General features: G+C 41.3%; 3 protein-coding genes across 3 annotated transcripts; all 3 read left to right on the top strand.

Moving 5' to 3' along the window:
- The first annotated feature begins 1,134 nt into the window (after positions 1–1,134).
- On the top strand, positions 1,135–4,384 carry LOC137914212 (protocadherin beta-15-like). Its single transcript, XM_068757816.1, has 2 exons — positions 1,135–1,176; positions 2,006–4,384. Exons 1-2 carry the CDS (start codon positions 1,135–1,137, stop codon positions 4,382–4,384), a joined length of 2,421 nt encoding a protein of 806 aa, XP_068613917.1.
- Positions 4,385–6,408: 2,024 nt separating this feature from the next.
- LOC137914210 (protocadherin beta-15-like) lies at positions 6,409–9,783 on the top strand. The gene is made up of 2 exons (XM_068757815.1): positions 6,409–8,729; positions 9,660–9,783. Exons 1-2 carry the CDS (start codon positions 6,409–6,411, stop codon positions 9,781–9,783), a joined length of 2,445 nt encoding a protein of 814 aa, XP_068613916.1.
- Positions 9,784–10,622: 839 nt separating this feature from the next.
- Positions 10,623–13,052, top strand: LOC137914209 (protocadherin gamma-A2-like). The gene has a single exon (XM_068757814.1). It carries the CDS (start codon positions 10,623–10,625, stop codon positions 13,050–13,052), a length of 2,430 nt encoding a protein of 809 aa, XP_068613915.1.
- The last annotated feature ends 3,917 nt before the right edge of the window (positions 13,053–16,969 follow it).

The raw sequence follows: 16,969 nt of genomic DNA, 5'->3' as shown, positions 1-16,969 counted from the left end.
TTAATTATGAATGCAAAGTCCTCATCACCTGAAGCACGCATGTTTCTCTTTGACTGAGATATAGTCAGACAGTCACAGATTTCTGTGCAATTGGCCTTGAATTGTGTTTAATGCTAAAGCGTATTATCAAGTCATATAATAGAGGAAACATCTGTGAAAGGTTGTGCTCTGACATGATATATCCATGCATGCCTCTCAATATCAGTGTCTTTCTTAGCGCTTTGCTTCGATCTGGTATCACCTGCTTTGGAAGGATTTGGAGATTGAGTTTCATCAGTTGTTGACTTCCTGCTGCTTAAATTGCTCCTGATTTGTTCATTCATTCTTGTGACTTGAAAGTAAGTCTCTGGACTATCACTGCAATGTTGTTTCATAAACTTGTTAATACCTTGAAAGATGAATTGTTGAAAACCTACAAACACTGAAAGAAGTCCTTTTTTGGAAGTGATTCTTTGGATCAAATTCTGTTTGGGTTTAGTCATTACCACTGTTTCCTGGTTTTACCGCTGTGATTATAAAATGCACGTAACAAATGTTTGCAGAAAACAATTTGATTGAAATTGTGGTTTGCTAGTTTGGACATGGTGTGGGCATATCTGCATTAATTATGCTGCATCAGTATCTTGATGGGATGATTGACCTTTGATTGATTCATAACATCGTGAATAGCAGTGTTTAATTCAGTTCCGGTTTCATTGTGAACTGGATTGCACAACTTTTGTTTGGCTGTTACTTGACATCAGTCGCCTTTGATTTCAATATCCATTGGAGGAAAGTGTCCACAACAGGTGATCAAAGGTATTTGTTTTTAACAGCTCAATGGGCTCATTTTTTGGGCTTTAACATGCGTGTAATAAGCATATCTGGATATTGCAATGCTACTCATCTGGGTGTTTTAATGCTAAGTGTTAAATGGACCTGGGATTGTCTTGTTGAAAGTCAGTGAAACAGTTTGAGTCGTATTTCTGTTGTAGTAAACTATCAGAAGTCCTGATAATAATCAAGGTGCTCAATATTTCAAACGTTTATGAGCCCAGAGATGTACAATCACTATGACAGAAATGTAATCGCCGCAAATTGACCTTTTTTTTTAATGAAGACAAAAAACAGAAATACAAAAACAAATGTCCCGCAATGCGCTGGCAACGCATGCTGGGTGTACCCCTCACCCGCATAGTCAGTTGGGATAGGCTCCAGCAACACCCGTGACCTGCAAGGCTTTAGATGACATGATTGAAGTCCTCACATCTAAAAGAAGATGGATGGATGGAGGGATAATATCAAATGAAAAAAATACAACAAAAACATGTTTTCAGTTCCAGTTCATATGTGGATTATGGACATCGATCTATCCATTAGATGTAATCTAAATTGATTTATAGACTCTATATTAATGTTCATGGGGAGTAGCAACAAATCATTTAAATCATAAGAAATTAGGTGTGGAAATACTCACCTGGTGCAGCAGGATATCATTACAGTACAACAATACTGGATCACTGTAGCTCCCTTTGCATAAGAGGAAATTCCTTCACCTGCTGATGTGCCTTCCTTGAGTTCAGCATTGTTATAATGAGCATAAGGCAAAGTGTGTGTGTGTGTGTAAAAGATTTAGACCCTCAAATCTCCTGTTGTGTTTTTTTTTAAAAGCTGTAAAATATTCGATTTGATATTCTTCAGTTGATTAAATGTTTGAAAATTCATCTATAACTGCAGTTATACAGAAAACGTATACACCATGCTACGTATGTTTCATATAAGCACTATAGTTATACATATATGCTACCAAATTTGAAATATATTGATGTTAATTGGTGCTATTGGTAAGTTGGACTCGCGGTGGCGCTATACACCTGTCTTAGTTTGAACTCGCTGCAAAGGGACGGTGGCTGCATTTTATGCGTTTACAAGGAGAACCTCCCTTCAGTCCAGGCTACCAGTCGCCTTACGTCGTGGTTCGAATTATTTTTGCGTGCATTTATAGCGTGTTGGAAAATAATTGAAGATGGATTCGAAAGTAATTTTGCTCCAAACGTGCGGATTTATCCTCCTTTATTTTGATGCTGCATATGGAGACCTGAGCTATTCGCTTCCAGAGGAGATGAAACGAGGATCAGTTGTTGGAAACCTTGCCAAGGATCTCGGGCTGGAGACGGGCGCTCTCTCCAAGAGAAGGGCGCGCATTGACGCCGAGGGGACGGACAAACGTTTCTGTGACATCAACCTCAGTAACGGAGAACTGATTGTCGCCGACAGGATTGACCGGGAGGGGCTTTGTGGAGAGAAAGCTTCGTGCGTCCTGAAACACGAGCTTGTGCTGGAGAATCCTCTCGAGCTCCATCGCATCACTCTTCATGTTCAAGATATCAATGATAACTCGCCACAATTTAAGGAAGAGCTAATCAATATAGAAATTCGTGAGTCTGCAATAAAGGGAGCTCGTTTTGTCATAGAGGATGCGCACGATGCGGATGTTGGAAAAAATTCGGTTCAGCAGTACAACCTCAAGAAAAATGATCATTTTATTTTGGCTGCTAATGAAAACACAATCGAGCTCGTTCTAGATAAAGAGCTTGATCGAGAAAATCAGCAAGAGATTAATTTACTCCTCACAGCTCTGGATGGCGGCTCTCCTCAGAGATCAGGTACTGTAGTCATTCACGTCACCGTGCTGGATGCTAATGATAACGCCCCGGTGTTCAGCCAGGCCGTCTATAAAGCCAGTCTGCCTGAAAACTCTCCTTTAGATACTGTAGTGGTCACAGTGAACGCTGCTGACGCAGACGAGGGAGTCAACGGAGATGTGACGTATGAATTTGGACACGTGACTGATGATGTGAAGAAAATATTTAGCATTCACCGTAAATTGGGAGAAATAAAACTAATTGGTGCTTTAGATTATGAAAGTACTTCATCATTTGAAATCCGCGTTAAAGCTAAAGATGGATTAGGTCTTTCATCTTATTCTAAAGTCATTATTTCTATCACTGATGTGAATGACAACACTCCTGTTATTAACCTGAAGTCACTGACCAATCCCGTACCTGAGAACGTGTCACCTGGTACAGAGGTGGGCGTTGTTAACATGCAGGACAGAGACTCTGAGAATAACCGACAGGTCCGCTGTTCTATTCAGCAGAACGTCCCTTTCAAGTTGGTTCCGTCCATTAAAAACTATTATTCTCTGGTGACCACAGGACAACTGGACCGTGAAGTAGTGTCTGATTACAACATTACAATCACTGCCACTGACGAGGGCTCTCCACCTCTGTCCTCCTCTAAAAGTGTCCAGTTATCTGTAGCAGACATCAACGACAACCCACCTGTGTTTGAGGAACAGTCCTACAGCGCATATGTGAGCGAAAATAACAAACCTGGCTCCACTTTATGTTCCGTTACTGCTCGAGACCCCGACTGGAGACAGAACGGTACTGTCATTTATTCTGTGCTAGCCGGTGAGGAGAACGGTGCCCCGGTGTCCTCTTACGTTTCCGTTAACGGAGACACGGGGGTGATCCACGCTGTGAGGTCGTTTGATCATGAACAGCTGAGGAGTTTTAAAGTCCACGTGACGGCCAGAGACAACGGTTCTCCTCCGCTCAGCAGCAACGTGACCGTCAGTGTGTTCATATCGGATGTGAATGACAACTGTCCTCAGATCCTGTACCCCGCCCCGGAGGGCAGCTCGTTCATGACCGAGCTGGTCCCCAAAGCTGCAAACGGAGGCTCTGTGGTGTCCAAAGTGATAGCGGTGGACGCGGACTCCGGACAGAACGCCTGGCTGTCCTATCATATAGTCAAATCCACGGATCCGGGACTTTTCACTATTGGCCTCCACAACGGAGAGATCAGGACCCAGCGGGACATTTCAGAATCTGACAGCATGAAACAGAACCTTATCGTGTCAGTGAAAGATAACGGACAGCCCTCTCTCTCCGCCACCTGCTCCATGTATTTACTGATTTCTGATAACTTGGCTGAGGTGCCAGAACTGAAGGACATTTCTTATGACGAGAAGGATTCCAAACTGACGTCTTATCTGATCATCGCTCTGGTGTGTGTGTCCACCTTCTTTCTGACCTTCATCATCATCATCCTCGGTGTGAGGTTCTGTCACAGGAGAAAGCCCAGACTGTTGTTTGATGGAGCAGTCGCCATCCCCGGCGCTTACCTCCCTCCTAATTACGCAGACGTTGACGGCACAGGAACTTTACGCAGCGCTTACAATTATGACGCATACCTGACAACAGGATCGAGAACCAGTGACTTCAAGTTTGTGACGTCATACAATGACAACACACTGCCTGCTGACCAGACTCTGAGGAAAAGTCCAACAGGCTTTGCTGATGTGTTTGGAGACATAGAAGATTGTTCTGAGGTATGAATACTCAAATTAATTAATTATGAATGCAAAGTACTCATCACCTGAAGCACGCATGTTTCTCTTTGACTGAGATATAGTCAGACAGTCACAGATTTATGTGCAATTGGCCTTGAATTGTGTTTAATGCTAAAGTGTATTATCAAGTCATATAATAGAGGAAACATCTGTGAAAGGTTGTGCTCTGACATGATATATCCATGCATGCCTCTCAATATCAGTGTCTTTCTTAGCGCTTTGCTCCGATCTGGTATCACCTGCTTTGGAAGGATTTGGAGATTGAGTTTCATCAGTTGTTGACTTCCTGCTGCTTAAATTGCTCCTGATTTGTTCATTCATTCTTGTGACTTGAAAGTAAATCTCTGGACTATCACTGCAATGTTGTTTCATAAACTTGTTAATACCTTGAAAGATGAATTGTTGAAAACCTACAAACACTGAAAGAAGTCCTTTTTTGGAAGTGATTCTTTGGATCAAATTCTGTTTGGGTTTAGTCATTACCACTGTTTCCTGGTTTTACCGCTGTGATTATAAAATGCACGTAACAAATGTTTGCAGAAAACAATTTGATTGAAATTGTGGTTTGCTAGTTTGGACATGGTGTGGGCATATCTGCATTAATTATGCTGCATCAGTATCTTGATGGGATGATTGACCTTTGATTGATTCATAACATTGTGAATCATAGCAGTGTTTAATTCAGTTCCGGTTTCATTATGAACTGGATTGCACAACTTTTGTTTGGCTGTTACTTGACATCAGTCGCCTTTGATTTCAATATCCATTGGAGGAAAGTGTCCACAACAGGTGATCAAAGGTATTTGTTTTTAACAGCTCAATGGGCTCATTTTTTGGGCTTTAACATGCGTGTAATATGCACATCTGGATATTGCAATGCTACTCATCTGGTGGTTTTAATGCTTGTGCTGTTCTAAGTGTTAAATGCACCTGGGATTGTCTTGTTGAAAGTCAGTAAAACAGTTTGATTTGTATTTATGTTGTAGTAAACTATCAGAAGTCCTGATAATAATCAAGGCGCTCAATATTTCAAACGTTTATGAGCCCAGAGATGTACAATCACTATGACAGAAATGTAATCGGCGCAATTTGACCTTTTTTTTTAATGAAGACAAAAAACAGAAATACAAAAACAAATGTCCCGCAATGCGCTGGCAACGCATGCTGGGTGTACCCCTCACCCGCATAGTCAGTTGGGATAGGCTCCAGCAACACCCGTGACCTGCAAGGCTTTAGATGACATGATTGAAGTCCTCACATCTAAAAGAAGATGGATGGATGGAGGGATAATATCAAATGAAAAAATACAACAAAAATATGTTTTCAGTTCCAGTTCATATGTGGATTATGGACATCGATCTATCCATTAGATGTAATCTAAATTGATGTATAGACTCTATATTAATGTTCATGAGGAGTAGCAACAAATCATTTAACTCATAAGAAATTAGGTGTGGAAATACTCACCTGGTGCAGCAGGATATTATTACAGTACAAAAATACTGGATCACTGTAGCTCCCAGCATCACAGGGAATTCCTTCACCTGCTGATGTGCCTTCCTTGAGTTCAGCATTGTTATAATGAGCATAAGGCAAAGTGTGTGTGTGTGTGTGTGTGTAAAAGATTTAGACCCTCAAATCTCATGTGTTTTTTTTTTAAAGCTGTAAAATATTATATTTGATATTCTTCAGTTGATTAAATGTTTGAAAATTCATCTATAACTGCAGTTATACAGAAAACGTATACACCATGCTACATGTGTTTCATATAAGCACTATAGTTATCCATATATGCTACCAAATTTGAAATATATTGATGTTAATTGGTGCTATTGGTAAGTTGGGCTCGCGGTGGCGCTATACACCCGTCTTAGTTTGAACTCGCTGCAAAGGGACGGTGGCTGCATTTTATGCGTTTACAAGGAGAACCTCCCTTCAGTCCCGGCTACCATTCGCCTTACGTCGTGGTTCGAATTATTTTTGCGTGCATTTTTGGAAAATAATTGATGATGGAATCGAAAGTAATTTTGCTCCAAACGTGCGGATTTATCCTCCTTTATTTTGATGCTGCATATGGAGACCTGAGCTATTCGCTTCCAGAGGAGATGAAACGAGGATCAGTTGTTGGAAACCTTGCCAAGGATCTCGGGCTGGAGACGGGCGCTCTCTCCAAAAGAAGAACCCGCATTGACGCCGAGGGGACGGACAAACGTTTCTGTGACATCAACCTCAGTAACGGAGAACTGATTGTCGCCGACAGGATTGACCGGGAGGGGCTTTGTGGAGAGAAAGCTTCGTGCGTCCTGAAACACGAGCTTGTGCTGGAGAATCCTCTCGAGCTCCATCGCATCACTCTTCATGTTCAAGATATCAATGATAACTCGCCACAATTTAACGAAGAGCTAATCAATATAGAAATTCGTGAGTCTGCAATAAAGGGAGCTCGTTTTGTCATAGAGGATGCGCACGATGCGGATGTTGGAAAAAATTCAGTTCAGCAGTACAACCTCAAGAAAAATGATCATTTTATTTTGGCTGCTAATGAAAACACAATCGAGCTCGTTCTAGATAAAGAGCTTGATCGAGAAAATCAGCAAGAGATTAATTTACTCCTCACAGCTCTGGATGGCGGCTCTCCTCAGAGATCAGGTACTGTAGTCATTCACGTCACTGTGCTGGATGCTAATGATAACGCCCCGGTGTTCAGCCAGGCCGTCTATAAAGCCAGTCTGCCTGAAAACTCTCCTCTGGATACTGTAGTGGTCACAGTGAACGCTGCGGACGCAGACGAGGGAGTCAACGGAGATGTGACGTATGAATTTGTCCACGTTTCTGAAGATTTAAAGAAAGTTTTCAGTGTCAATCGTAAATTGGGAGAAATAAAATTAATTGGTGCTGTAGATTATGAAAGTACTTCATCATTTGAAATCCGCGTTAAAGCTAAAGATGGATTAGGTCTTTCATCTTATTCTAAAGTCATTATTTCCGTTACTGATGTGAATGACAACGCTCCTGTTATTAACCTGAAGTCACTGACCAATCCCGTACCTGAGAACGTGTCACCTGGTACAGAGGTGGGCGTGGTTAACGTGCAGGACAGAGACTCTGGGAATAACCGACAGGTCCGCTGTTCTATTCAGCAGAACGTCCCTTTCAAGTTGGTACCGTCCATTAAAAACTATTATTCTCTGGTGACCACAGGACAACTGGACCGTGAAGTAGTGTCTGATTACAACATTACAATCACTGCCACTGACGAGGGCTCTCCACCTCTGTCCTCCTCTAAAAGTGTCCAGTTATCTGTAGCAGACATCAACGACAACCCACCTGTGTTTGAGGAACAGTCCTACAGCGCATATGTGAGTGAAAATAACAAACCTGGCTCCACTTTATGTTCCGTTACTGCTCGAGACCCCGACTGGAGGCAGAACGGTACCGTCATTTATTCTGTATTAGCCGGTGAGGTGAACGGTGCCCCGGTGTCCTCCTACGTATCCGTTAACGGAGACACGGGGGTGATCCACGCTGTGAGGTCGTTTGATCATGAACAGCTGAGGAGTTTTAAAGTCCACGTGACGGCCAGAGACAACGGTTCTCCTCCGCTCAGCAGCAACGTGACCGTCAGTGTGTTCATATCGGATGTGAATGACAACTGTCCTCAGATCCTGTACCCCGCCCCGGAGGGCAGCTCGTTCATGACCGAGCTGGTCCCCAAAGCTGCAAACGGAGGCTCTGTGGTGTCCAAAGTGATAGCGGTGGACGCGGACTCCGGACAGAACGCCTGGCTGTCCTATCATATCGTCAAATCCACGGATCCGGGACTTTTCACTATTGGCCTCCACAACGGAGAGATCAGGACCCAGCGGGACATTTCAGAATCTGACGGCATGAAACAGAACCTTATCGTGTCAGTGAAAGATAACGGACAGCCCTCTCTCTCCGCCACCTGCTCCATGTATTTACTGATTTCTGATAACTTGGCTGAGGTGCCAGAACTGAAGGACATTTCTTATGAAGAGAAGGATTCCAAACTGACGTCTTATCTGATCATCGCTCTGGTGTGTGTGTCCACCTTCTTTCTGACCTTCATCATCATCATCCTCGGTGTGAGGTTCTGTCACAGGAGAAAGCCCAGACTGTTGTTTGATGGAGCAGTCGCCATCCCCGGCGCTTATCTGCCTCCTAATTACGCAGACGTTGACGGCACAGGAACTTTACGCAGCGCTTACAATTATGACGCATACCTGACAACAGGATCTAGAACCAGTGACTTCAAGTTTGTGACGTCATACAATGACAACACACTGCCTGCTGACCAGACTCTGAGGAAAAGCCCAACAGACTTTGCTGAGGCTTTTGATGAGTCTCATGATTCATTCCAGGTAGGCATATTCCTGAAATCTATCAAATGTAATGTAAAACCACTACACTATTTATCCTATATATACCCATAGCATCTACTATGGTGTACGTTTTCTGTTTAGCTGTTTCATTATAGATGAGTTTTTAAACATGAGGAAACATTTTTAAACTGCAAAGAGTATTTTATTGCATTTTAAAAAAATGTCAAAACAGGAAATTTGATGGTCTGAATGTTCCACACACACACATACACACACGCACACACACAATATTGTGTGTCCGTCATCCTCATTTCACTGTTCTTGGTTCTGAACACCTGTTTCTTAATGTCCCACCGTGTGTGTGGTTTTTTGCCGATGTTAATGATCAATGTTTTCTTCAGATATTGGTTGTCCTCTAATCTCTTTATCAAACACTGTCTCCATTTCTATACATTTCTTGTAAAAAAAACAATTGCTAAATTATTTATGAAGAAAATGATAACGAAATTTTGCCTTTATGTTTTATTTCCTAGAGAAAATCATATTTGCCTTTTTAAATCAATACTAGACCCTCATGAGCATGCATTTGATTTCACACAAAATACAAGATTTTATGGAGTTTCTCCTCACAATAACACTTGAGTAATTATGTATTATTAACAAACATGGCCAGTGATGAACTCCAGATACAGAGGGACCTCCGCGTGTACCGCGCTGTCCGCTTGTGTGTGGCCTCGCTCCTCATGCGTAACGATCTCAGCAGTCATGCAGACACGGGTCCGACCGCCGTCTCATTCAACTTCAGACTCCAGTTCTTTTTACAGATGTTTTTTATTCGTTGATACACCGTATAACTAAAATAGACAAATTAGAAAGGCAACATTATTGTGAGAAAATAAATTAATAATACTCGCGCTAACGCAATTAACTGACAACAGAAACAATACTGACCACTTTGGCCTGCTTCAACACGATCAAGAGGCAATTTTATTCCTGTACTCTTCATTAGATCGACTAATGAAACATAAATCAAAGAACTAACAGCGTTGCACCTAAGCACGGTGTGGCTCAGTTCATCTCTGCATGCCGCTAACTCGCGTACAGCAACTTCTCCTTGCACTACAAAATAAGAGCGCACACTTCAAAATAAACGTCACGCAACTGCCTGCATTCACAACGAAAATGCATTAAAAAAGACATCCAAGGAATATTAACCTCACGTTACAGGGTTACAGCCTTAACGCACAAATCAAAGGGAAACTGAAATATAAAGAACAGTGTGGTCATTTAATTTGCAAGAATAATGCAGATTGTTTAAACCCTGCATGGCTGTCGGTGGATGTTCGGTAATTTGGTTAGTGGGTTGTGCGCAGCTGTAACATATATCACGAGAAGACTTTTAATCAAGCTTCAAATCAGCATACCAATCAACGGGACTGTATTTTCCTTGTCCAGATGTTGTTGGTCGTGGTTGCAGTTATCGTCCCATGTCTCTTGGTGACGCTCTTTAATAATGCCTGACTCGTTAATTCTATGCCGGGAAACTGTGCCAGAACTGAAGTATTGGATTAGTGCCGGGGGCTGTGCAGGCATGCGCAATCGTGAAAGGCGTGGGTGTGTACGCGGGTGCTGTTTCTCGCTCTCTTTCTGTGTGTGGGTGTGTGTGTGTGTGTGCGTGTGACGGAGAGCGAGAGAGAGAGAGTAGTGCTGAAATGGGCACAGAGAAAGAGGAATCCAAGCTGACATCTTTTCTAACAGAGCATGATTAACACGGCTGGAGACGAAGAAAACCGTTAGATTACAGCCGCATTTTCAGTCGATAGTTTAGAATTTAGCCGTAAATGTCGATGTTGCATCTGTTTTCGAAAACCTATTTAATAATGGAACAACGCTTAAAGTTAAAATGGTCGCAATGTTTTTTGCTGTTCGTTCTCCTTCTTGGCGTTTCGTCTGGAGAAGTCCGTTATGTCCTTCCAGAGGAGATGCAGCGGGGTTCGGTTATCGGGAATGTCGCACGGGACCTGCGGCTCGAAGTGAGGGAGCTTGACGTTCGGCGAGCCCATGTTGTTGCAGAAGGAACCCGCCAGCTGTGTGAACTGGATACTGCGTCAGGCAATCTTTTGATCAGCCAACGGATAGACCGAGAGGAGCTCTGCGCGCAATCCGGTGTCTGCATCCTGCAGTATCAACTCTTGCTCGAACACCCCCTTCAAGCATACAGCTTAGTTTTGGATATTGCTGACATAAATGACAACAGCCCGTCGTTCGCTGCAGACCAGATAAAACTCGATTTAGTCGAATCCACTATTCTGGGGAGACGCTTTCCGTTGGAGAGCGCGCATGACCCTGATTTGGGAACGAATTCAGTTCGTGAATATAAACTGAGCCTCAACGATCACTTTTCACTTGAAATGGGAACCCAAATAAACGGCAACGCTTATCCTGAACTAGTTCTTAAAAAAGCCTTGGACCGGGAGGCACAAGCTGAACATGTACTGGAAATCATTGGAATTGACGGCGGGAGTCCAGTCAGATCAGGGACAGCTGTTATGCATGTCCGTGTTTTGGACGCCAATGATAATGTCCCAGTTTTTAGCCAACGAGTGTACAAAGCCACTGTGCGTGAGAACGCGCCCATTGGGACCGTCGTAGCAACACTGAATGCCACGGACTTGGATGAAGGTGTTTATGGAGAGATATCATACTCGTTCACTCATTCGTCAGACAAGATGGGGGGAGTTATTGCAATTCATCCTCTGAGTGGAGAGGTTCGGGTGGCAGGTGCCATTGACTATGAGCGCGTTAGCACGCACGAGCTGGATGTGCAGGCTAAAGACGGAGGGGGTCAGGCTTCCCACTGCAAACTTATAATCGACGTGATTGACGTAAATGACAATAAGCCAGTGATAGAGATAAAGTCAGCCTCCACCAATGTGGCTGAAGACTCCAATCCAGGAACGATGGTTGCTCTGATGAATGTTTACGATCTGGACACGGGCAGCAGTGGGCACGTCACGTGTACAGTCTCCGGCAACGTGCCGTTTAAATGTGCGTCAAATGTCAAAAACTATTACATGCTTGTGACTGACGGGGTGCTTGACAGAGAATATCAGGCCGGGTACAACATCACGGTTACTGCCTTCGATGCGGGTTCCCCCTCCCTCTCCAGCATGAAAGTTTTCATCATAGTGGTTGATGATATAAATGACAACTCCCCGACTTTTACGCGCAGCGAGTACGTTGCCAACATCTTGGAAAACGAACCCGTTGGCACGTTTGTAATGCAAGTGAAAGCAGAGGACGTTGACGATGGGCCTAATGCTAAAATACTGTACGAGATATCTGGAGATACAAACTCAGAAACGGCTTCATTCCTTACTATACACTCAGAAACCGGGGAGCTCTCCACATCGCGTCTCTTGGATTACGAGCTGTCAGCTCACTTCCAAATCCAAGTGACGGCTCGAGATGGAGGCGAACCTTCCCTCTCCAGCACCTGTATTGTAAATGTCTTCATCAAGGATCAAAATGACAATGCACCCGTCGTCCTGTATCCTGTTCAAAGCAGTGCAGGGTTCACGGCTGAAGACATGGTGCCTGCTGAAGCGCCGAGAGGATACCTGGTTACTAAGGTGGTTGCTGTGGACGCAGACTCCGGCCATAACGCATGGCTGTCCTACAGAATAATCAAAGCAACGAGGCCCAATCTGTTTATGATCGGTCTGCATACAGGCGAAATCAGAACTGTGCGCCCTTTCGAGGAGGACGATGACCCGAAACAAACTGTTTCCGTTTTAGTGACTGACAATGGGCCCGAATCTCTCTCCGTTACTGTTACAGTCACCATTGCAATTGGAGACGGGCTGCCCGTTTTAAACGAACTCTTTGAGTTTACAGACGAAGAACAGGACAGCGACAGCGTCACGCTCTATCTGATGACAGCCCTGGCCGCCGTCTGCTCCCTTTTCATCCTCTTAATAAGTGGACTGCTTTATTGTAACTTCTGCCGGCGTAATTATGTCTACCGGTCTCCTTCCTCTTCCCTCCCCGTTTTCCCCCCGACCTACTGCCCCTCTACTTTCACTGATGCTAGCCGTTGTGGCACTCTACTGAACGATGACCGCTTTGATTCCTTCCTGACCACTGGGTCTTGGAGAGGTGATTTTCGGTTCAGCGCAAACACAGACACTGACACGCTAAAGAAAAGAAGCGCTGCGTATCAGAAAAGCGCCCTAAGACGCACGAGTGCAGATCGAGCTACTTTAAAGGTGAGGGCAGGTGCACCACAACCTTGTTACGTTATCACCTGAGCGGTGATGACATTATTTTAAATGTATTGTAAAATGATCCCTGCGTGAATTCAACTATCCTCGGTCAGATATTGCAGTTGTTTTCATCACGGTCGTTACATTGAAAATAAATATTGTGGATGTTTCTGTTTACAATGTGAACCTTTTTTCGACCGATATGGCTGTGCATGAACATTGTTGCCATGATGGTGTCAAATCCATTTATCTTGTCAATCTCTTACCTGTTTTGTGTTTGATTGTTTTATCCAGCTACGATTGCAGCTGTGAAGTACTTAGATGTGCAGCATGCACTGTATCTTTTAGTATACCTCTTTATAAGAAGCAGTTTTGCTATTTGTTTAATTGTCATCACCACTTTAGGTTTTGTATGGGCATTTATCTTTTTTGATGTCAAGCAACCAAGTTTCTTCAAACTGAAAATATATTTCACAAAATAATACTTGATTTGAAATATGGAAGCATCAAACTAAAAGGTTTTCCTTGTAAGGTATGAGTTGAAAAATATTTGTTAGCAGACCGTGAATGTGAGCTGATGAAAAATAAACCTTTGAAGAACATTGTTTTTGATTTTTGATCGGCCCGGATCTCGTGACTCAAGTATGACATAACCTCAACATAAATGAATATATTTAATGATCATTGCATTCTTACACAGACTTGCACCTGCACCATATTCAAATCTAATGGCCCTACTCCAGAGTTGAGTTTAAAGTGTCAGCTGTTTCATTGAATCATACATCTTGCACAATTCATTGAAAAACATTATATTTAAATAATTGAAAATTACATTTTATTTAGTTTTTTTTTTATTAATTTGAATAAATAATTGTACTGTATATAATAATCAATTTCTCATTCATCCACATTATTTTACAATACAGAAAAACATATCGGAATTTACATGAATAGAAAGAGAAATATTAATGCACCTTGAATGTAAGAAACACTAGTGTGGGACTGCACAGTGGTCTTATGCAATACGCATTATTTTGTGTGTGTGTGTGTGACTGTGACTGTGACTGCGTTCTTATTTTATTATCTGAGACACAATAACACATTATAGGATTTCAGCAATATGTTTGATTGTCAAATATAGGACACATATTTTGAAAGGAATGCTTTTTTTGTGTGTTTTCTCTTATTAGATACATATTAAATGCTGAAATGCACATGACCACAAGCTGCTTGACCGGAGGAGTGGGGTGTTTAATCTTTACCACCTTTGGTGTATTTGTTTTAGTATCACTGACATGGTAGCTATGTCGACATCGATCTCTTCTCATTTTTATTTGAAAGTCATAATATGTTTAGTTGGTCTCTTAATCTGAAAATGTGACTTCATGTTTCTACATAGATTCTTGCTTTAATAATAAAAGTTACAATAATAAGGCTAGCACCATCCAAGTGGTGTCTAAAATTCACCTATAAGATGATATCTAAAAAGTTATTAACTTCTTGTGAAAACCTTTATGGTAACACACTGCTAATATTCACATTTGCTTTTTTGAACACAATTAACAGAGGAAAACGTGGCTCCGTTTTTGGTGTGCTAACATGACGTATGCTTAAAAAAATGAAACAAAACTGCATATATGGTAGGTATTTCAAAAGCAAAGTTAGGCATATTCATTTTAAGAAAGAGAAATATTTATTCAGTTAGAATAGAGGATTTTATTGATGTTGACTTCTGTCCAAAACATTGATCAAACCTCTATTCAATTAATAATTCACCCAATATTTAAACGTAGAACATTTTGACTAACTGTGCTCTTGACTGTCTATTCTTTTCTCTCTTTTCTATGTGATCCCCTGGAATGCAATGTCCATTTTGGTCCATCAGGTAAGATAATTAAATGTTTTCCCTTTTTTCTCACACAGTACATTACTTTGCATCAATTCACCATCTTGGTATTACAGCCTCATCAACACCACAGTCAATTCCTAATATCAATATGGGCACAGCTGACAGATCTATATTCTTTTCTCTGGCTATCTCTTTTTCAAAACAAACAAAATCTATTGCAACCAACTGAAATGGATGGATGGATGAAATGGATGGATGTATAGAAGTCAAATCTTTCCAAATGCTGGGTCTGAACTTTCATGCTACTGATTTTATTTTTCTGCGTTTCATGATTCTACCCTGGGCTTTACACCTCATAAATATTACAAAGCTGACTGCAGCCATGCCGTCATCAACTGAATAATACATACCCATGATGTGCAGAATGTCATATTCTGCAGCAGTACTAACAGATATTTTGTTCATATTCAATGTATTCAACAAATGTTTTATACAGCATGTCCTTCATGTGCAGACATCATGCTTTACCTGCAATAGATAACAAATATATCTGTATTACCATGCTCAAATAGAGATGGCTGTTGTGGTAGATTCTACTGCTCAAATGTAGGTCATTGAATGTATCAGTCAGATTAGCTCAGGAGCAAACAGATAAATTATCTATCTATCTGTCTTTCTCTTTGTCTGCCCTATTTTCTATCTGATGGTGGTGCTGGTGCCTCAGCAGAATATTTCTCCTCCATTCAGAGGAAAACAGCAGTGATATTGTCCATATGTTTGGATCTGACTGAAGAAAATAACCATCTGTTGGTGTATTTATCAAAATATGTCTGGCATTTCTTACCGATAGCTCTACGATTGTGGATTGGATATTTATGGGATGAAATGGTTATCCTTAATGGATTGGAGAGTCTCCGTTTTACTTCTCATCATTGTCGGAGAAGTTAAACGCACTGGTTACATCGATTACGAGGTTTCTCCAAATTTAACAAATAAATCTTCAAGCAAAGGATCATTGGTGTGTGGTCGGCGCCAGCATATTAATAATTGAAATAGGATATGTTAATAGTAACAATCCAGTAATTGCAATGGCTTCATATTATTGTAACGTATCAGATGATTCTAGTCGTGGCGGCATTGATGAGTGTCCAAGATAAAGATTTAAGTGGGAGAAAAAAAAAGCTTCAAGTCAGTTTAATTATGGATGAAATTCTGCCATTAAAAATAAAATAAAGTCTCAGAAAACATTATCCATTGGTCATGGACCATCGCAAAAAGCATTCAAGGTATAATATCACTCTCATAATCGACCATAGCTTGCCTACCTTATTATGCTGTCATTTTAGATGTTACTGATTTTAATGACAACGCAACATCTTTTGATGTTGATGTCAGTAATTGTTACTGTATTGGTGTCTAAAAGTCATTTTATAAAGATTGGTAGGAGCTCTGCTTTGCTGTCCCTGGTGCTGAAATTTGTTTTAAATTAAACTGACGGTAAAAAAAAAATTCAAGTACTATTAATACTATTGTTACTAAATAATAATAATAAGAATAAATATTTAGTATTTGTGAGGCATTCGCTGACTTGCTAGAAATTAGTAAATTAGTGAATTTTCTATGTTCGATTATTGTACTGCACTATTCGAAGGGTAATATTTATTTTGGTATGGTATGAATATAAGCATAGAAACATTACCAATGTGCACGATCATTTTTGTTTTAAAAGAGATGTTAGTTCATTTGAATTCCGTATTGTCTCTCACTTTTTTATTTAACTTTTACTGATCATTCAGGCAAAAATATCTGATTTTTATATACGAAGTATAGATCTCTCTTAATCACACAAACTTTAATGTATTAATTTCTTTAATCAATTATTGAAAATAAATATATTGTCTATAGTATTAAATGTGCTCCTTTTTTATCTGTATAGACAAATGTGCCATTTTCTAAATTGATTTTATCAATTTTAAATGCCAAGCTCGTTGAGTTGGATATGTTGAATACAGATTACATATTTTATCCTCAAAGTGACGCTGTTGCCTGGCAAACGAATTCGAGAGTACCCTGTGAGGCTGTACTCATCCCTCCCTTACTGCGTTTATGGATA

Source organism: Brachionichthys hirsutus, unplaced genomic scaffold (assembly GCF_040956055.1).
Source record: "Brachionichthys hirsutus isolate HB-005 unplaced genomic scaffold, CSIRO-AGI_Bhir_v1 contig_1476, whole genome shotgun sequence".
In the NCBI taxonomy this organism is placed as follows: Eukaryota; Metazoa; Chordata; class Actinopteri; order Lophiiformes; family Brachionichthyidae; genus Brachionichthys; species Brachionichthys hirsutus.
This window is presented reverse-complemented; position numbering and strand designations above follow the sequence as displayed.